The sequence below is a fragment of the Oncorhynchus mykiss genome, chromosome 2 (assembly GCF_013265735.2).
Source record: "Oncorhynchus mykiss isolate Arlee chromosome 2, USDA_OmykA_1.1, whole genome shotgun sequence".
In the NCBI taxonomy this organism is placed as follows: Eukaryota; Metazoa; Chordata; class Actinopteri; order Salmoniformes; family Salmonidae; genus Oncorhynchus; species Oncorhynchus mykiss.
In genome coordinates this window covers 32584806-32606943 of record NC_048566.1, presented here as the reverse complement: position 1 = coordinate 32606943, position 22138 = coordinate 32584806, and the positions used below count along the sequence as shown (strand labels likewise).

General features: G+C 44.0%; 3 protein-coding genes across 6 annotated transcripts; 1 reads left to right on the top strand and 2 right to left on the bottom strand.

Annotated features, from left to right (window-relative positions):
* Positions 1–1323: 1323 nt before the first annotated feature.
* On the bottom strand, positions 1324–9843 carry isg20l2 (interferon stimulated exonuclease gene 20-like 2). 3 transcript variants are annotated; one of them, XM_021559257.2, is made up of 4 exons: positions 9769–9843; positions 8395–9283; positions 1995–2195; positions 1324–1841 (listed from the first exon to the last, which is right to left on the bottom strand). In XM_021559257.2, exons 2-4 carry the CDS (start codon positions 9091–9093, stop codon positions 1740–1742), a joined length of 1002 nt encoding a protein of 333 aa, XP_021414932.2. In that variant the 5' UTR covers positions 9094–9283; positions 9769–9843; the 3' UTR covers positions 1324–1739. The 3 variants fall into 3 exon arrangements, with proteins under 3 accessions (XP_021414932.2, XP_021414939.2, XP_021414943.2); XM_021559264.2 differs by having other exon boundaries at positions 8395–9191; XM_021559268.2 differs by having other exon boundaries at positions 8395–9194; positions 9769–9820.
* On the top strand, positions 9792–14281 carry rrnad1 (ribosomal RNA adenine dimethylase domain containing 1). 2 transcript variants are annotated; one of them, XM_021559218.2, is made up of 9 exons: positions 9792–10080; positions 10407–10525; positions 10623–10839; positions 10963–11025; positions 11146–11283; positions 11444–11536; positions 11810–12354; positions 12619–12803; positions 12924–14281. In XM_021559218.2, exons 1-9 carry the CDS (start codon positions 9976–9978, stop codon positions 13037–13039), a joined length of 1581 nt encoding a protein of 526 aa, XP_021414893.1. In that variant the 5' UTR covers positions 9792–9975; the 3' UTR covers positions 13040–14281. The 2 variants fall into 2 exon arrangements, with proteins under 2 accessions (XP_021414893.1, XP_021414887.1); XM_021559212.2 differs by having other exon boundaries at positions 9793–10080; positions 11444–12354.
* Positions 14282–14701: 420 nt separating this feature from the next.
* Positions 14702–17755, bottom strand: LOC110487342 (protein S100-A1). The gene is made up of 3 exons (XM_021559274.2): positions 17647–17755; positions 16138–16297; positions 14702–15697 (listed from the first exon to the last, which is right to left on the bottom strand). The coding sequence occupies exons 2-3, from the start codon at positions 16276–16278 to the stop codon at positions 15548–15550; spliced, it is 291 nt and encodes a 96-aa protein (XP_021414949.1). The 5' UTR covers positions 16279–16297; positions 17647–17755; the 3' UTR covers positions 14702–15547.
* Between the last annotated feature and the right edge of the window lie 4383 nt (positions 17756–22138).

Genomic DNA, 22138 nt, shown 5'->3' with positions numbered 1-22138 from the left:
TCATCCATGTCAATGTTATAAATTGATAATGTTGTGAGGGCCAAAACATCATTGTAGAAAACACATGTATGTTACAACTAACTTGCTCTGGACATACTTTCATTCCAGGCAACATTGCCCAATTCATTCAGCTATATCCCTTCATGGCACAAAGACATGCATTCCACCTGCGATTAAATCTGATCACTGACCTGATTGTTCCACTGCTATAATACTTTACTGCCTTTTCAAATCAACATTAATGAGAACTTGTTTGGCTCATCTCTCAGGCTGCAAACCTCTTCTGCTGTGTCACTGATGAATGCGTTGGTAGAAGGTCATTTCTCAACCTTTTGCAATGACTTCTCTGCACAGCACCTACAGGCATTTTGTGGCAGAATTTAGAGCTCAGGCTTCTCTGCCATTTGTAAAGGTCCACTCTGCGGTGCCTACACAAGTGGGAGTAGAGTTAAAAGTAAATATGCATGAGACAATTTATTCCTTGACGTGAAATGGTAAAAACCATCTGACAAGAGGAAACGATGGAAAGCTCCAACAAGTCAAAAAAAGTATTTTAATCTCAGTGGATAGTTGTGAAGAGTCAAGATGTCCGTCCAGATAAAACAAGGGTCCACATAACCAGTGAATGGATGGCAGCCGGGAAGACTGGCATAGAGTGGCGTGCCCTCTCAGAATCACTGGTACATTCTGGCGAGAAGGTGTAATGTCCTGGATTTAGCCATCAGGAGCTCTGGCACCAGCGATACCGTGGTTTTCAGTTGCCTGCTCAGTCAATAGAGGTTAGGCCAAGGCTGACATGAGAAGAACAGAACGGTTCTCTTTGAATACCTAGCATAGGTCTTCACAGAAGGAGGGGGAAAACAGAACAGCCAAAGGCAGTAGCACAGTTCACACCCTGACCAAGGCAGGAGAAGATACAACAGGGGCCTCTCTTTATGGGTCCCACAGCACTGAAGTCCACAGTCAGCTCCAACAGATGCAAACAGCAACATGAATCAATGGGATTTCTAGTTGAAATCTTTTTTAGTTCTGACACAAATGCTTTTAATTGAGTATTGCCATTAAGCTAATGCGTTGCTAAATTATCCACTGAAAAGAAACTGGACGACAATGCATGATGTCTGTTTAATGACTACTGGGGCTGTAGTCTAATCACAGTCTGGCACTGTTGTGTTGAATGGTGTCTTGGTAACAGTTGTGTCAATAGGACCAGTCTACTTTCACAAGAACCCCTCAGGAAAGATTCTAGAAATATCAAGTCCCTGGACAGACATACAATTGCCTCTGTGTAATGGTTATTATCAATAAGTAATGTAGGCTTAAAAAAGTTTGCAATGGTAATTTATTTATTTATGTTAACAATTGAATATATAAAATTAGAAGTGTCTGAACAAATAACTCTAGACAATTCAAAGCAAAAAAAAATGTATAACAGTACTGTATTAGGAATTCATTAATTAAACCGAGAAAATAGACTGCACCCTTGTGGCAGAGGACTGTCAGCTTGTGGCATAGGTTATCCACCACAAAATAAACAACTGCAACCCTGAAGGCAACTGTTTTTTTTGTGTGTTTTTTTACAGAAGTAGAAAAAGAGACAAAAGTGGCTGAGGTGAGAAGTGGAAGACCTGATAGTGATTTCTGAATGTTAAAATTATGTTAAACATGATACGTCCATACCATCGCTCAACACGTTCACCAGGTCAGTCAAAACAGGCTTTCACTGGCTTTTTAAAAATTTATTTGGAGGCTAAGGTCCTCTCCCACTCCACCTCCACAACTTTGTACAGTTCCATGGTGGCTTTGGCATCCTCCACAGACGAGTGCCCCTTCTTCCCAGTCTGAGAACACAAGGGGAATTCCTTGTTACTACAAATAACATAAGCTATACAATGAGGTTTACTAGCTTACAACTTTTGTCGAGAACAACCCAGACTGAATCACTGTAGATTATATTCAAATCAATCCCGTTTCAATCAGAAGTCTCTTCTCACCTGGATGTTGCGGTTGAACAGGGCCTTGGTGAGTCTTTTCAGTGAGGCAACATCTTTCTCTGGAAAGCCAGCCTTCTGGTTGAGGAGAGGAATGCGGGAGGTGTCCCGCGTTAAGACAGCAGGATGACTGTAACTTAGGGACTTGAAGTCATTGTGGACAGCATGCCCTATCACCACCTTTCCTGCAAGGATCTTCAGAATCTATAGGAGGTGGGAATACAAATAAGAGATCAAATGATATCATGGTCATGTTCAGTAAAGTAAAGGTCCAAATAGAATCGATTAAGGGGCAATTCCACAGTAACGGATTTACTCTCACATTTTCAAGTGAAAAACTATGCCAAACAAAATCCATTGATTTCAAAGTTCAACAAACCATACAACCAATGTTCCATCAATTCTTTTTAATCACTGAGCAAATTTCAGGTCTGCTGAGTGCAAACCTGAACATTGTGAAAATGCAGTGCAACTTCCGGTGCACGTTTGCTGTGAACACTGATGCTGTACCCACTTTAGGTAAGTTTAAACAGTGGTCAAGTAGGCTACTGTGAGTATTTGATCATAATGTAGTTCTACTAGAGTGGCCAACCATCAAAAACAACAGGCCAATGTGTGGGTTCAATGTAGGCCTACATTACAAGAGACTTTTGAAAAAAACATGCAGGGCTTGACATTAACCTGTTAATCCACTTGACCTTCAGACAAGGTGACTAAAATTATATTGTTTGATGCAAGAAAGTACTTTACAAAATAAAATGCATAATTATTCCGAAAGCATTGTTACAGAAAATCAAATTATGCTACCCTCTGCCTATTGGCTACTTAGTTTATTCAAGCCTGTCTCAAAATACAACACTGCCCCTTTAAGACAAAAAAAAAAAAAAAAGCTCTTTACCTGACTCGCTTTTCAAAAGAAAATACTCATGTTTGTGCTCTTCTATGCAGCAATAAATCCCCCATTGCTGACTACAAATTATCAATAATTGGGCTAGTAACTCACTAACTAGCAAAGGATATGAACAAATATGCACGCCACTACATGTCACTCTCGCTTTGATCTCAAAACAAGCGCATCTACTCATTCTGTAAAAACAAAGGTTACGTATGTAACCATGGTTATGTCAGCTATTGGTATCACTCCGCAGCAGAGGGATACATTTGAGGTGAGGATTTACAGATTTACTCCCTGGGGTCCGCCCATATATATATAGACCCCATGGCCGCGACAAGTTCTCTACATCATTTTTAAGTGCCTATAGCACCGTTTAAGTGCCTCTAGCGCCACATAACTGTGGTTACATACGCAACTTCATTATGTTTCACTATATTGGATCACTCAAATATATTGGCATACACATACCAGATTAGTCAGGGCTAGAGGGACCGTGTCCGCTCCACAAAGGCAACCAGTGCTATCACAGGGCACAGCATGCCAGAGGGAGGCCCAGAATCCCCCGCAACTGCCGGGGGGGATCGTAAGCAGACAGGATAAAAGGTATGTTCACATGCCTGTCTGACAGAACCGTCGGGAGGAATGGAGGGTTGGGGCGGAGTGATATACTCCTCCCCCCTGGGTCAATCCGCCACTCAGAACTTACCGAAAGAGCATGGAGGTGTTTTAGGGAGGTAGACTCCAACGGTTCGAAAGGTGGCTTTGCCAAAGCTGCCAAGACCACATCCAGATCGCCATTGAGCAGGTCCTAGCTGGACGCAGGTAACAAACCACCTTCATAAACCTGTAGACCAAGGGATGGCGCCCCACTGGCCTGTCCATCCACCCCACATGGCAGGCAGATATAGCAGCCAAGTACCCACTCAGTGTAGAGGCTGTCAAGCCCTCAACCAAGCGAGACTGCAGGTATTGGAGGACATACTGCACCCCGCATGACTCGGGCACAACCTCAATACCAGTGCACTAAGAGCAGAACAACCGCCAACGCAACTGGTATGCTGCGGTTGTAGCCGGCGCTCTTGCGCTCTGCATGGTGTTCATTACACCCTCCTGTAATCCTAACATGGATCATTGGTGCCGTTCAGTGGCCAAGCCCACAGACCAAGGCAGTGCGGCCATAGGATGCCACAGAGATCCCCCAGCCTGAGACAGCAAGTCCGTTCTCGGGGGAAGTTGCCAGGATGTCCCAGACAACAGGGACAGGAGAAGGCTGAACTAGGGTCGTCTGGGCCAGTATGGGACCACCAGAAGCAGACGATGCTCTGCCATCCTGGTCCTGTCCAGCATAGCCTGGATCAGAGGAAAAGGGGGGCTCCAGCTCTGGTCAATCGTGAGCCAGAGCATCCAAGCCCAGAGGCCCTGGTGGCGCCGAAATGGAGTACCACAGGGGGAAGTGTGCATTCTCCAGGGAGGCAAACAGGTCCACATGCACCCTCCCGAACTTGCCCCACAGGTGCTGCACCACCTGGGGATGTAGACACCAGTCCCAGGGTGGCGGACCCTCCTTTGAGAGGATATCCGCTGCCACACTCAGGATGTCAGGTACGTGTGCTGCGCGTAGAGACGTTAGACAGCCCTGAGCCCAGAGAAGGAGCTCCCGCGCTATAAGTTTGAGGCAGTGGGACCTCAGTCCACCCTGATGGTTGATGTAAGCCACCACTGTGGTGTTGTCCATTCTCACCAGGACGTCTTCCTTTCAGATGTGTAAGGAAAGACCGCAGGGCCAGCAGTACAGCTCAGAGCTCTAGTGTATTGATGTGCCTGCTGCTCCAAGGGAGTAGCCAACAGCCGCTGGCCGACCTGCCCTTGGTCACAACCCCCCAGCCAATCTGGGAGGCGTCGGTGTTGACCAGCTCCCGGCGGCACATCCTCAGCATCTCCACCCCACCTGAGAGAAAGGAGCGACAGCACCACCTCAACAATGCCCTGAGGCTGGCAGTGACGGTGGTGCTTTGGGTGCTTTGGGTGGACGTTGAACCACTATTGAAAAGGCCAGAGATGGAGCAGGCCCAGGGGAAATCAGCAACAAGGACACCGTCAGCAAGCCCAACAGACGTTGGCAGGTCAGGGCGGACACCACCCGCCTCTGCAGAAAGTGGCCACGGCAAGATGGATCGCCTGAACCCTTCTCGTGGGCAGGCGTGCTCTCATGAGGACTCCAGTCCAGTTCCATGCCAATGAAGGCCCCCCTCTGGGTGAGCGTCAGATGACTCTTCTTGCCGTTTACAGTAATGCCCAGCCTGCCGATGTGGGTCAGGAGCATGTCTGTCTGGCAGGACCTGGGTCCTGGTCAGGGCACAAATCAGCCAATCATCCAGGCAATAGAGGATCAACAATCCTCGGGATGTGTGAGGTGGCAGGACAGCGTCCATGCACTTTGTGAAAGTGTAGGGTGCCAAGGAGAGCCCGAAGGGAAGAACCATGAATTTGTAAGCTGTACCTTCAAAAGTTAATCGGAGGTACTGCCAATGAGCTGGGTGACTAGGAACATGGAAGTACGTATCCCTCACGTTCAGCGCCACAAACCATTGGTCCCTGGACATGGTCTGCAACACTGCAACATGGTGACGCCATAGGTCCTGAAGGACGGGGGCCGGCACCGGAATCAGTGCCCCTTGAGCATTGTGGTAACACCCAGGGGGACTCCACACCCTCCTCCCACTTCACCCTTTGAGACCTGGAGAAGCGCCAAGGCCGGGGAAGGGTGTATCAGGGGTCCTGCCGGGGCCCGCCTCTCCTCTGGTGCCATGAGCACCTGGGTCGTGCAGTGGCACGAGTGAGTAGGCTCCTCATAGCCTCTCGAGTTGCTGGGGGCGATGAAGCCCTGCTGGTGGCTTCCGATGGCCTGTCAGCCCCGCTCAAGGTGGTGAACAGTGCCAGCATTGTCCCCCGGGAACAGCTTATCACTGGCCAACAGGGAACAGCTGTTGCCGCCACCAAAGCCATCAACCTCCTGACGCAGAGCATGTGCCCTCCGTTCAAGGTGGTCCCAGCTCTGCCTGCGGTGGCTCTGGCCACGCTTCCTGGGAGGGGTACTGGGCCCAGACTAACAGCTTGCTGTCGCACCACTCCTGGGGGGAAGCTTGTCCCCAGCCTGAGCCCAAGCCTGGCCGACCCACTCGCGCATGGCCTCCAATCGCCAGGCGCAGGCGTTCTGAGAACACCACACAAAACAGGCATCCAGTAGGGCGCTCCACCACCCTCTCCGCGTGGCTCAAACCCAGACAGTGCCCAGACAGTGCATACACGAGGTATCGCACCATCACACCTGTCACAAAGATAAGCCATAAGCCCAGCCAATCCAACAAGTCCACTGACACCCTGGGAGAGCTACAGTGGGGCAAAAAACGATTTAGTTAGCCACCAATTGTGCAAGTTCTCCCGCTTAAAAAGATGAGGCCTGTAATTTATCATAGGTACACTTCAACTTCCATTTCCTAATAATTGCTCCCACAGTTGATTTCTTCAAACCAAGCTGCTTACCTATTGCAGAGTCAGTCTTCCCAGCCTGGTGCAGGTCTACAATTTTGTTTCTGGTGTCCTTTGACAGCTCTTTGGTCTTGGCCATAGTGGAGTTTGGAGTGTGACTGTTTGAGGTTGTGGACAGGTGTCTTTTATACTGATAACAAGTTCAAACAATTGCCATTAATACAGGTAACAAGTGGAGGACAGAGGAGCCTCTTAAAGAAGAAGTTATACAGGTCTGTGAGAGTCAGAAATCTTGCTTGTTTGTAGGTGACCAAATCCTTTTTTTCCATCATAATTTGCAAATAAATTAATTAAAAATCCTACAATGTTATTTTCTGGATTTTTTTTCCTCATTTTCTGTCATAGTTGAAGTGTACCTATGATGACAATTACAGGCCTCTCATCTTTTTAAGTGAGAGAACTTGCACAATTGGTGGCTGACTAAATACTTTTTTGCCCCACTGTATGTCGTGACCCGCTTGGAGGAATAGGAACCTCCAAGCGGGTGGATAAATTACCCAGTACCTCTGCAAACACAGGGGAAGACTCCTGTGGTAAAAACAGGCAGACAAAAAAAAAACAGCAACCTGGTAATGGATTGATTTATTTTACTCCAACATTACCTACCGGTTTAATATTCAAGCAGTAAAAACAGCACCATATAGAGTAACACCCGTTAAGGAACCCAAAGTTAATGTCTCAACGTAGTTTTCCAGAATACTCGCACTCTGCAGCGGAATGAACAAGAAGAAAACCATGTAAGATAATTAAGAGGCGCGGGGATCAGCATGAAAAAAAGCTATTCACAACACACACATTGTACAAGTCAGTCGGCAAGTTGTGTAAGGTAAATTACAGTTTGTGGCAGCAAGAGCCACCAATATATTAATGCACACGGAGTCGTAGTGTAACGCTAACGAAACACAAGCACGACAAACCACGGGCAGAAGATACAGATCAACCGCGAGTGGAGCACTCAAGAGGGTCTGGCCATGTCGCCAGCTGCTTCAGGCTACAAACAGCCAGTGAGTATACTTCCACGCAAGATATTACACTTACCAAGCGAACTTCAGCAAGTTTGTACCTCAAACCATACGGACATCCGCCGAGAAAATGAAAGACATGTCGCGGCCATGGGGTCTATATATAGGGGCGGACCCCAGCCGTGACACAGGTGTACACCGGAGAAAATCTGTAAATCCTCACCTCGGATGTAATCCCTCCGCCGCGGAGTGATACCAATATATTGGAGTGACCCAATACAGTGAAACATAACAGTCCAGTTCAAAATGAATGACCACCGCTTCATGGTGAGAGAGTGAGGCTTATCCAGACTGTTTTAACACTTTGTGACTTATGATTTCCCATTGTAGCCAATTCAGTTGCAGTAATTCCGTAACTGATTTGCTGAGTAATTACGTTAACCATTTGGTAACAGAATTATGAGTTTGAATCACTTAATTCATAAACAATATTTATGTCAGTAAAATCACTATAACTTATTGGTAGGTCTACCATTACTTGTTACTACTGTGAACTTTCATTATCCTCCTTCCTCATGAGGGAGAGAAGTTTGAAAATATTTTAAACATGTGGGCTTTGGTAATGGAATTACAAGGCAATATTTATTAAACTTACAGGAGGTAAACAACTTACCCAAAACTAAATATAAGTGTTGCTATTAATTGGCAGGGGTCTTTACATTACTATGTTTTGATGTATTTCTGATACGTTTTAAATACTTTTTTTAAAATATGTTTTCTAAGGCCCCTTTTCCATCTGTTTATCCAGAAATCAAAGCCTTTGCTAATATCACATTTTCAAGATAGAAAATGGTTGAAAAATGTATCTATGCCTTCAAAATATAGACTCTGCTTTCATTTGACACCGAATTTGATATGCTCATAGGTCCTTTTCGGTGAAAAAAAAAAAAACATTTTTCATCCTCCTTCGAACATTCTCCCCAGGGAGGCTTCTTACCTCCTTCCTGGCATGTTGAAATGGCATGGCTTTGACCAGTTGATGCCAGGAGATGCCACTCCAACGAGTCCGGTAGTCAGTGACTGCGTTGGTGGGCTTGATGTACCTGTCATACACCACGTCTCCATCATAGGAGACAATACTGCATCGTGCTAGCTCACTGTTGCGACCCTTGGGGCCCGTGCCAACCATCTCACAGTCCATGGCAAGGTACTTCAGGGGGTTACAAAATGGGGCTGACCCTCTTGGGACAGGGGCGCAGTGGGCAACAGTCCTGGTGGGTGGGGGTTGGTGCCCCGGGGTGATAGTTGAAGTGGATTGCTCAGGATTGGTAGAATTCTTCACAGTAATGGTCAAGGATGTTGAGCTGCTTGTGGATGATGCAGGCTTGGAAGCAACACCTCTGCCATGCTCTGAACTGGGTATGTGATATGAACTTTTACTGTGAGTATTCTGAGTGTGAGCAGAGCTTTTGTTGTGTGCAGCATTGGGTTGAGACGGCCGATTGGCCCAGGGAGGCGGGCCCTGATGTTTATTCCCCTGTCTATGATTGTGCTGGTTCTGCTTCTTGTTGAGGTAACTCTTTTTCTCCAAGAGTCGCCGCCTGTTGTTGAATGCCTTGTGTTTGTTGCTTCCCGATGAGTCTTTACAGGGCCCTCTGCTGCCAGAACAGTCCAGGTTTAACATCATGTCCGACATCTTGGAGGGGAATCTTCCTCAGCTGGGGGGGACTAGGTTTGTTCTTGGACTAAAACTGTTGACGTCCCACTCCCTCCAACTGGACATAAAGGCCTTCACTGCTGTGCAAAATTAGGTTCAAATATTTGTTTTAATAAAATGTCATTCTGACCCAATTGTCATGACGTCAATTGAAGCGGTATTGTGATACCTGGACAAAAATAAAATTGATGTATGTTAACAAATCAGCTGGTATGTCTGAAATTGTGGGAAAACATTCTAGTCATGGCAAACAAAGAAGTTTGTCGCCGTTTATATAATCTAGCTAGTTTGGTACTAGCTTAGCTTGAAACACATTGAGGCCACGTAACTAACTAGCCACAATTAACTTGAGGTATTTTCGAAAAGTATGTGTAATCCGTGAGGTGTAAATGTTAGTTGTCAGGATATTACAGTAGAAAATACGGCTTAGGCGAGCTAGCATTGGGCCCTTGGCTAGCTTGCTATCAAGCTACAGTAATACTAGCTAGCTCTGATGCTAAACTACCCGAAACAGTGACTCGAACATTAGCTAGCTAGGAATTCAACCTTATTCTCCAGACAGACTAATTTAACTGTATGTCTAAACGTATATTGTGTCCTGATAATATGGTGCACAAATCAGCGTTATACAACAAATTACACATATACACCGACCTATAAACATAGCACCATGCTTCCGACATCCTTAACAGCCAAACAATCGACTACTTCCGGTTCAGAGGTCGTGTTGTGAGGAAGAGCTACAAACAAACACTTCTTATCGTCGTTATATAAAACTCTTTCACTCGGTTGTAATAGTGTATTGTTGAAATGTTTAATGTTCACAATTTATAACCGGTCAGTTGCCGATTTGACGGTCGAATGATGTGCTCACCGACACTTTCAGCAGAGCAGCAAAGAGAGTTGGCAAGAAATCTTACATATTTTCTGTCGACATACAAACACATCTCCGATTCCTTCATAATTGTACGTAGCAAACAACTCATTATTTTTCTCTGTTTTCTAAGTTACGCTGCTGCAGATTTTTATAATGTTATTTGATTATAAGATGATCACGTCCTCTGCTCCAGGTTGAAGTTTCCCCTACAGATCTAGGATTAACTTCCCCTCCCTCAATCCTGACCTAAACCATTATTTGGAAAAATGCTAAACTGACCAAAAGTCAGCGTCTAGAGGCAACTTCACCTACACGCTCCCATGAAGCTTGATCCCTGGATCAAAGGGCCCCTGAATCGATTTCTCTAGCTACTCTTCAATTAATGTGTTATTGATCATGTTTTCTCCTGCCATAGGAATTCTTCAGTGAGGATCTATGGGCTACATTGCCTACCAGATGGCAACAGATCCTCTGTGACCTGTCACCCCCACAAATAGCTGACCTCCTATTGGACAGATTGAATGTGAATAGAAGGTATTCAGTCATACCAGTGTATTTGTTCAATTTGAATTTGATTCTACATCATAAAACAGTTTGAAATAACTTGTACAATTTAACTTTTTTATTTCAGCTACTCTTGTGTATGGCCTCTTTCACTATTGGCTTTCCGGGCCACCGCGCATGCTCTGACGTTCCCCAGGACACCCCAAGGCAAGCGGAGACATGAAGTGGGCATGCTGAAGCCAGAGGAGTTCTTGGAGAACAAGAGTCAGAGCTCACTGCTGGGACACATATTTAGGAAACATGTGAAACCCAAGAAGCAGCATGAGATCCGGAGTCTGGGAACGGTAAAGATGTGCATACTCATTTGCATAAATATGGATGTGCATACTGCTTTTTTTATATATGCTGCTGATTCAAATAAGCATTTCAGTTGTTGTTGATAGTGATCTGTTCATCTCTCTCCACAGTTGGTGAAGCAGCTTTGTGACCTGACAGACTGCAATAGTGTGGTGGATGTGGGTTCTGGACAGGTAACCTAATATTCAGTCTTGTTATCAGACCTAGGTGTCACACAATATTACTTTTTGTAATCTGCCTAACAATGAGATTTGTCACAGTACATGATTGTGTATCCCTACTGGTCTCCCTAGGGCCATTTGACTCGTTTCTTGTCTTTTGGGCTTGGTCTGTCTGTGACTGGAATTGAGGCTGATCCCACTCTAGTTTCCATGGCATCCAAATATGATGGACAGCTTCTGTGGACGCTGGAGAAGGAGCGGCAGAGGAAGGTAATGCACCAGGACGCTCAGTAAAGTGCAAAAAAGGCACAGCTGATTGGCTCAGACTAGGCATTTTTTGTAAAACCAGGGTTATTAAGAAATTAGGTGAATATTGCTAATATGCAATGTAATGAAGAATTAAATATTTATACTGCTCTTACTCTTTCAGAATGGACCTCCAATCTCTAGATCTGGCCCCTCACCCTGCCATGTGGCTGGCTGGGTCAACCCCAAAGCATCATGGAAAGACTTCGTCAAGCAGGTAGGAAATGGTAAATGTGTCTGTGAGGATCGGACCGCTCCGGCTGGATCCAGTAAGAAGAGACAGCGGGAGTCCATGTCAGAAGCTGATCAGCAACATGGTCACGGAGACCAGCCTGTGTTGACTGCAGAATCAGAATTCCTGGGTTGTTCAGACAATGGCCAGGCTGCATCCCCACTCAAGAATAATGACAATACATGTACAAACTCTTTTACTAGTGTAAAACATGAACCCCGGTCTAGCTCACTCTTGTTTCCAAAACGTCTCTGCAAGATTGAAGCCGGGCAAGGCCCATATGTCCACCCACTCTGCCAAGAGAGTTCATCCACAGAAGTTGTTGTCTGCCCTGTAGAAGAGGGGCAGGAATGTCCAGATTTTATCCTAACGGGCCTCCATGCCTGCGGGGACCTCAGTGCCACCCTCCTTCGCCACTTTGTCAGCTGCCCTCACGTTCGTGGCATCACCTCCGTGGCTTGCTGCTACATGAAGATCACCACCAGTGAGAACCCCAACCCCCCTGGCCTCATAGCCCCTCCCCTATCCCCTTTGCCCACCAGTGAGGCTTCTCACTCAGAGTTTGGCTACCCAATGAGCTCCTGGGTGCAGGGGTTGCCGGGACACCAGCTGTCCTATAAGGCACGGGAGGGGGCGTGTCACGCCATAGAGGACTACATGCACAGGCTGCGGGAGGAGAGTGGGTTGCTAAGGATGCACTGTTATCGGGCAACCCTAGAGACAGTTATCAGGGAGGCGAAGCCAGAGCTGCGCAGGCCGGGAGTCCAGGCAATAAAGAAAGCACATCTACTACCCTTTACAGAGTGAGTGTTTACCCAAGTTTGTATCCATACCTCTTCAGTATATCATTAGGCAGCAGCTTTCACTGTATGTTAGGATGAAAACTTAAGAAATGTATACTTTGCATATGTCTCAGAAACTATTTGGTATTATCCTTGTGTATAAGGATAATTTTTATGATCACATTTAGGAATTCAATATCTGCGTTCTCTCTATATTGCTTTTAGGTCAAACATGATCATCTATCTTATATGTACCCTTGACCCCCTCTCACCATGTACCCACAGGTATGCCCGTCTGGGTCTGCCCCGCGTTGGCCTGCCCCCTGACCTGCCCCTGGACACCTGCAGAGTGGGGGCCATGCTGAGGCAGGAGGGTCGTGTGGTGGTCTACTTCAGCCTGGCTCTGCTACTGGCACCGGTGGTGGAGACACTGGTGCTGCTGGACAGGATGCTATACCTGCAGGAGAAAGGTGAGGAAATGTACAGAGACTGTATTATCAGATCTTAATGTATCTGGAATCCATACATATTTTCTTGTGGGCCCAGTGCTAACAGTAAAGGTGGTATTTGTTATTGCTTGATTGATATAGGTATAAAGAGTCAGCTGGTGCCACTCTTTGACCCTGCGTTCTCTCCCCGAAACCTGGTACTGATGGCTTTGAAGCAGCCGACAAGGGACAAAGAGACTGAGTGCACCCTTCCGTAACCAAGGACACCTCTAGAACCGTGTGTTGTGTTCAGAGTTTACACCCTTACTCATTGGTGCTCAAGGACTTGAGTGTAAGTTTAGAAGTGAGTAGCTGTCTGAATATCCATACTAGCGTACTACATACTTCAACTGTATACTCTGTACTCATTGTCACAAACTATTTTGCACGTACTGTCTGAATAGAATAGTAATGGAGTTATAGTTGTCTTGATGTCCTTTGGGTTGTGAACCATTCTTGGTACACATGGGAAACGTGTGGAAAACCCAGCAGCGTTGCAGTTCTTGACACAAACCTGTGCACTTGGCACCTACTACCATACCCTGTTCAAAGGCACTTAAATCTGGTTTTCGTTTCATTAACATATTTAGTCAAACCCAAGTGCATATATAAATGAAATCAAATACCCTAGTACACACACAAACTTTTCAAATGTTCAAATCGACAAAAAAAACGTTGTCGGGTGCATCGCAAATTCAAAACTGCTGGATAGCAACATAAAACTAAAGCACTGATAATTGGGAATGACAGAACACTTTAATGAGAACAGAAATCCACTTTGGGTTAAAAAAATAATAATTCAAAAGATGTAGCCTATGACGCTACACTCATGATCACTTTAAAGAGAACAAAAAACTACTTGGCCAACATTACATTTGAACACCACTGCAGAAGCGTTGCTATTCAGCATCTTCCTAATTAAGTTGTTTAATTTTGTTAGGCCCTAGTTCTAAGTAGCCAATCACTCGCAGCCCCCCTCTTCCAATGCATTGTGGGAAAATGTGCATTGAATTCTACTAGATGAGCTGAATGAGTAACATTTAAACCATACTTGATATTTGAAAATTGTATACTATAAAACTTAGTTTTCCCATACTGAGAATGCATCATGCAAAATGCATTGTTTCATGTTATTGGTTAATTTTGGTAGCACATCCCCATATCTAGTTGTCAAAGCTGAAATAAGGATATCTGGCTATTTAAAGTATACTTGATTTTCATGTTGCATACTATAAAACCTTTTTTTGCATAATCAAAATATTTAGGATGCAAGTATGGGTATTCAGACATGGCCAGAGTCAAATTACTATTTCATCACAGAATGTGGAAAGAAGTGAAGGGCACGCAACCATACACAATGCAATTGCTTTTTCATATTCATGTCTGGACAAACTTGCTTTAATGGAATGTGCCCCTTTTTCAAATTGTGTAAATGAATAAAGACTAGTATTTAAACTTCACCAGAGAATCGTTATTTTCCAAAGCCTGTTTCCAGTAATTGTTCATGAATATTTTTCGGGATTGACACATTTGTCGCGGACACTCAAATCGACCTGTAGTTTTGAAGGATTAGTCCAACGTAGCCAATGTATTTCACACAGCAGCCATACATGAAACCCCTGACCTGTTGCTCAGTGCACGCTCATTTTAAGCCGGCAAGCTCTAGACGTCTCAACCTTATCCACAGACCTTGTTTGTTGGTGCAGGGTGGTGCTATTGTTCGATTTATTCAACCCGCTAGAGTTACACCAAGTACATCGTGATCAGCCACATTTTATAAGAACAGTCGCCACATACCATTGGTCGTATCCTACTTGTGTCCATGACTCATGACCACAAATGTGCCATATAGACAGTATCTTGATGTACCTCTATTGAACCAAAAAAATTGTTTGAATTTTACAGTCTGCACCACGTGACAGTTTGTTACAGGGCGTGTTTAACACATGACTGAAGCATCCTGACTTAGGCCTCAGACGCCAGTATTAAGTTGTCAGACTGCAGTGTTCTGTTGCTGCCAACGCATCGTCACACACAAGTTAGATTTATAGCAAGCCTTGCATGTAATTAAGATTGGCTGGCTGCATTCTAATCAGTTTCACCAGTCTGCTGTGTGGGAACTTGGAAATTGGTTTAGAACCGTTTGTTTTTAGCCAAACAGAAGGAGTTAGGTATTTCAGTGGAAATCCTTCACTATAATGTTGGGTGCAGTTTGCCATGTTTAAGCATAGGTAGCAGACTAGGGGCCAGATGAAGAGTCTCAGTACAAGTGCTGTTCTAGGATCAGGCCTCTACTGTCCATGTAATCTTAGTCATTGTGATCTAAAAGGCATAACTGATCCTAAATCAGCACTCCTGAGAATGTATTCATACTGCCCCATATTCCGCATGCAAAAGACATGTACCGGTATTGTGCATTCAAGTTTACGATGAGCTGAGTTTAACATATTTAGACAGCAATCACCTTTATTGAGCTGAGCAGAATGTTAACTACTAGTGCAATGAGAGTGATAGTACACTGAAAGTGGTCAGTCCATTGCAGGATTCTCTACAGCGGCAATCATTTTACAACAGTCAAAAGAGCCTTTGTTAAAAATAACCATTATGTGACAATATTGAAACCTTTGCTGGTTTCTGTCAAAAAGTATTTAAAAAAATTAAAGCATACATGTTTTATTAACAAGGAATAATGAGTAGAAAGCCGAGGTCACAGACTGTTTCCAAACTCATTCATTCAGGCTCTCGACAAAGAACTCGTTACAGGCCACGGTCAGCGCAGCAACCAAGATGACAAACTCCTGAAAGTCCACTTCGCCATCTTTGTTTTCATCCAGATCACTCATGATCTTCTCTACTACCATAGGGTCCTTACTTGCCTGAGGGAGAAGAGTAGGAATGGTTAATGAAATGTAGGTCCAGACCAGAAGCAGCCGCATGACTCTTGGAACAGTTGTAGATATGAAATAATTGGAATAGGCAATACACAGAAAATTGCACAAAGCCAATCAGATGGAAAGATCGATGTCATGCCATATTGTTATACCCGTCAAATTATTTCAGATTTAATTAATGTCTAGGTGATAAGCGTTGTTTCTAGGCAAGGCCATAGAATTATTTAAATTATTCTAGTAGAATATGTCTTGAAGGTGATGGGTCCCACAACTGTTCAATAAATCAAGACTTCCCCAATACTTGTTTGTATGACTTGCTTTGGGGCAGTTCATTTTGTTTATGTCCATAAAAATGTAATTGATCAGAATGTCATATTGAAACCACACATATCCCTCCCCTCGACAGCATTAGGAATCAAACTCACCGCCAGGAAGTCACTCAGTTCGCCCTGTAACAGATTCTTCAGCTCAACTTTGCTCAGCTTGTACTTGTCCCCTTCTTTTGAGGAGTATGAGTGGAACACTCGAATTAGCCCCTCCATTGCACTCTCGAGTTTGGAACCCATTTTACAGCACTGTGGATACCTAAAAAAAGGTATGGGTCAATCCATGACAGTGTATAAGCTGTATGGACAATTAGATTTTACAGTAGAAGTGAACCCCTTACTGGTTCCTGTTTATTTGAACACATTTTTCTGTGTAGACTATTGTAAACTGTATGCAAAAGCCACTGGGGCAAGTAGTCTTTTCATTTCATCCCGTTCCAAATGATCATGTAGGTTAAAATCTAGCCGCCTTTCAAATTCTCTTTGAAAAACAAAGTACATGCTAAACTATGATCTAGATACAGGCAGCTGATAACTAGCAACCCATGAATTACAATGTTTAAATAATATTGACACCAGCAGCAACTAGAATTGAAAAATATTGATCCAATGGAGAATGAGACATTGCTATTGGTTGCCCAGGTGAGCACACGTCACCAATACAGCCCTGGTGGGCCTACACAGAGGAAACCGTCAGACCTTGCTGTTCTCAGGGGTCCAGTATAAACCGCAAAACGATCAGGTATCTCAGTAACTTTCTAGATGGTTTCCAAGCTATTGATTGTCATCCCCAGAGATGCATAAATAATGTAGCCCAGTCTTTTGTGTGCGGTGGGGGAGTGATGAGTGCAGCTATCCTAGTAATTCAAGCTCTGAAGGGGGGGGGGGGGGGGGGGGGGGGTAGGCCTAATTTTATCTTACCTTTATTTAACTAAGCAAGTCAGTTAAGAACAAATTCTTATTGTCAATGACAGCCTAGGAACAGTGGGTTAACTGCCTTGTTCAGGGGCAGAACGACAGATTAACCTTACAGTTACTGACCCAACACTAACTACTAGACTACCTGCCATTCAGAGGGTGAGTGGGCAGACAAAAGATTTGTGCCTTTGAACCGGGTATGGTAGTATATGCCAGGCGCACCAGTTTGAGTGTGTCAAAAACTGCAACACTGCTGGATTTTTCCACTCACAATAGTTTCCCATTTGTATCAAGAATGGTCCACCACCCAAAGGACATCCAGCCAACTTTACACAATTGTGGGAAGCATTGGCATCAACATGGGCCAGCATCCCTGTGGAACACTTGACACCTTGCAGAGTCCATGCCCCAACAAATTGAGGCCCTGCTTAGGGTAAAAGGTGTACCTAAAGTTTTGTACACTGTATAGTTATCAACAGGCAATTATAAAACAGATGTCAAAATGTGCAATAATCAAAAGAGAAGCACTATAAAATAAACTCAATGCTACCCCCCACCCACATAAAAAAAAGATTTCCCACCAGGTAGCCTATAGGCTGCAATGGCACAGAAATATACATATGCTCAACAAGAAATAGGAATGCAGGTTATGTTAAAAATCTATTGACCACAAACACGTTCGCTACTCACCTCAACGCCGATGACAAACGAAGCAGAAGTGGCGTCGATCCTCATCTTACCTGTTTTATGCATCTCACCTCTGAGAAAATTAAAATCAGGCGCCTCCCATCGGTGAAACCTGCAACATCACGGATACAAATGACACGGGTAGACCTAATTCATTTGACCATGTAAGGTTACATTTGGCGGTGCAACTACTAATTACAATTATTATACAGAATGTATTAATTAGCCTACCGCAGAAACAATACAGTATCAGTATACTATCGTATAGGCTGTATTTAACAACGACGTCTTCAAATGATGGGACCTATTGGTTTAAAGCAACTAAAACGACGGACTTCCATTCCGAGTTTATTAGCAGGTTTGTATTCATTACGTCTGGAAGTTGCAACGGAAACCGTTTACGGTTAAAGAACCAAACTGATGGAAACAAAGGAAACGGGAATGGGACCTAACTAAATTTGGCCAATAGAAACTCTCAAGAAACTTGGAACAGAATGAACGTAGTGAATGAATATACCCCATGTAACCCTTATTCTATTGCATTACATGAGAGATCGGACTTTCTCTTTAGTCTTCTGAGGGAAATGCCATGACGCTTCCCAAATGCTCTGTCTAAACGCAAATAGGCACGAAGGATACCGTTTTGGAAAGATTTGGAATAACTTTCACGTCTGTGAGAAAGTATTTATAAAAATAAATACAAAAAGGTTAAATGACTACACACATTTTTAGGATTAGAGTTCCCATGCCGGGCGGCCATATTTCCATGTTATAGCGCTTGTTTAGGCCCATGGAAGACAGAGGCAACCGTGAGAAGTGTGCAGGAGGGCATGGAACAAAGGAATATGTAGTATCGGTGGAAACAGTTGTGTGTTAACTGTGGGGGTACCCATGATACTGAGGATCAGAAGTTTCCAGTGAGAGAAAGGCAGACTGAAGTTGCCAGGATCAGAGTAGTACAGAAGGTGTGGTATGCTGAGACGGTGAAGAGAGTAGGAGAGGAAGATGGGTACAGGGCTAGAGCTCCAGAGAGTGTCCCTGTGCAGAGGCTGAGGCGAACAGAGAGTGAGGCATAGCCATGGTTATTAACTGTACCACAGAAATGGAACGTAAATCACATAAAATATATGCTGTGGTGGCAGCTGCAGAGAAGTACTTGGGTGTACGAGATTTTACTGCAGAAGATTTACATGGTGTGTTTAATGATAGTGTCTCGTCCTCCCAGGATTGTTGGCCTGGTGTCGGATCAGATAGAGCCAAGTAGTGGAAAGGTGGTGAGGTTTTTAATGGGTATAAGGTTAGTAGGTCCCTTTTCCCTGTCCCCTTCCCTTTTTGTGTCACAAAGTGTAATGAATTCACACTCCAGAATATTAGGCGGAAACACAGGCCTAGATAAGGAAATAGATGAATAGGGAGGCTGTGACCGGCCTCACACTCCAGTACACTAGGTGGCGCTGTATGTACCTTTCAGTTTGTTGCGGTCCTCCAATACAAATTTGTAGAATAATAATGATAATAAGAAGATGAAGAGCAGAAGATGCGACCACCTCTTCTAATTAGCTATCGAAGCATCTCCTAACATTTGTGTGTAATAGTGTTGTAACTGAAAAATACTGTCGGCTGCAACTGTGTTAAAAGCGGTTTAAACAGTGTACAGTAAGTATTTGTTTTGCATTTGTGAAATTATTTTGATGTGAAAGTGAAAGGCTTTATGTTTCCAAAACCGTATCGCAAGGGAGGATTGTTAACGTTTCTAAATGTTTAAACAGAGCGTCAGGATTGTAATTCACATGGAGCCAGCTGTCTTCCATACCATCTGCTGAGAACCCAAGACGGGGACCGACTGTAAGCAGAGAGAAAGAGGCGAAGCAAGAGGTTTTACTCTGCTCAAAATCTGTCCACAAAAAATAATCCCCCGAATTTATGCACAAACTGACAGAAACCGTCTCAGGGAAGCTCATCTGTGTGCTCGTCGTCCTCACCAGGGTATTGATCTGACTGCAGTTTAGCGTTGTAACCAACTTCAGTGGGGAAATGCTCACCTTCGATGGCCACTAGCACACTGGAGAAGTGTGTTCTACAAGGAAGAATTCCTGTTTCAACTGTACCGGGCAGATGACAGGCGTGGGCGAGCGGTTTGCTGACGTCAACGTTGTGAACAGTGCCCCATGGTGGTGGGTGGCTTATGGTATAGGCAGGCATAAGCTTTGGACAACTAACACAATTGCATTTTATCAATGGCAATTTGAATGCACAGAGATATCGTGACGAGATCCTGAGGCTCATTGTCGTGCCATTCATCCGCCACCATCACCTCATGTTTCAGCATGATCATGCACAGCCCCATGTCGCAATGATCTGTACGCAATTCCTGGAATGTCCCAGTTCTCCCATGGCCTGAATTCTCACCAGAGATGTCACCCATTGAGCATGTTTTGGATGCTCTGGATAGACGTGTACGACAGTGTGTTCCAGTTCCTGACAATTACCGCACAGCATCTTCGCACAGCCATTGAAGAGGAGTGGGACAACATTCCACAGGTCACAATCAACAGCCTGATCAACTCTATGCGAAGGAGATGTGCCACACTTCATGAGGTAAATGTTGGTCACACCAGATGTTGACTGGTTTTCCACTCCCCTACCTTTTTTTTAAGTATCTATGATCAACAGATGCATACCTGTATTCACAGTCATGTGAAATCCATAGATTGGAACATAATTCATTTATTTAAATTGACTGATTTCCATAGATGAACTGTCAAATCTTTGAAATTGTTGCATGTTGTGTTTATATTTTAAGTCAGTGTAAATTGATTCCTAATTTAGGGGATAGGCGTACATTAGCCATGGGATATGACAGTACATTAGCCATGGGATATGACAGTACATTAGCCATGGGATATGACAGTACATTAGCCATGGGATATGACAGTACATTAGCCATGGGATATGACAGTACATTAGCCATGGGATATGACAGTACATTAGCCATGGGATATGACAGTACATTAGCCATGGGATATGACAGTACATTAGCCATGGGATATGACAGTACATTAGCCATGGGATATGACAGTACATTAGCCATGGGATATGACAGTGCATTAGCCATGGGATATGACAGCAGCAGGTCAGATATGTATAGGCCTAATACAGTATGTTCCATACATTCACTCTCTCTCTCACACCATTGTCCCTTGCTGGGCACCCAAAATGGTTTGCCAGCATTTATCACCTCAAATGGCATCACATGGAAATAATCTCCCTCTGTATGCTTCTGCGCTCATATCAGACGCTAACTACCATATTCAAATCAGCTGTAGCCGATGAATGAGCCATCTTTCATCACACATGCTATATTCTATGAGACTGTAATTCATTCATATGCTAATGTACACGTTGACATACAGTGTCTGTCCTTTTTCAAGATTACATGCTCTTATGCCACGACTATGGTAGATTAGATAAACACACGCAATAAAACAAACACTACTTCAGAAGTATATTTGCAGAATACAAAACCAAGGGGTCAATTAAGTGATAATGCCTGAGAAGCCGTGGTTTATAGGATATCTTGGCAAAGGTGCTAGGCCTGATATGTGTTAACTGTCCATGTTGTCAGAATACAGACCTCTGTCATAAGTATTCACATGTCATATACTTTGTGTTTTACTTTGTAGGCTATTCTTTGTGTTTTACTTTGTAGGCTATACTTTGTGTTTTACTTTGTAGGCTATACTTTGTGTTTTACTTTGTAGGCTATACTTTGTGTTTTACTTTGTAGGCTATACTTTGTGTTTTACTTTGTAGGCTATACTTTGCTTAACCTTCCAAGATTAGACAGCTCCAGGACAAATACTGTAAGTCTGGTGGAAGTCATTCATCGAGGCTTGGCCATGTCGAGGCCACAAAAGCGGGCTGTGCAGAGTGCGTTTCCGAGGTGATCTCACTTAAGTAGATGTCAACCTGAGTGACCCGGAAAAAGAGCACTCACCTTTCCCTTTTGTGTGGGAAACTAAAGCCACCGTCTCTCATTACTGTGCAGAGAAGCATAACCAACTGTTAGAATCTCTTACAGCCTGTGCAATCTTCAACTTAATCGTACCTTCAATTATCTTGTTGATAAACACAGTTCACACGGATTATTCCAGAACACTGAAAATACAGGTAGAAATGATAATGCACATGGGATTGAAAAATGCATAGTGATACCATGTTTTCTTCTTATGTTCTGTGCTCAGGTGGCGATTTCTGTAAATAACCAGCACATAATACATTTTGATTTAGTCTGGGTAGCAATTTTCAAATTTAACAATTGGAAAAACACAAAAGGAGACGTACTAGAATAGGAACAGCCATATTTAATACTGTACATCAAATCAACGTTCAAAAATTTGGATATTGAATCTGGAAGCATTGCAAGATATCAAAATTGTATAAAATAAAAATATACACCCAGATAGTAATATCCCATGCGAAAGGATCTCAGCAT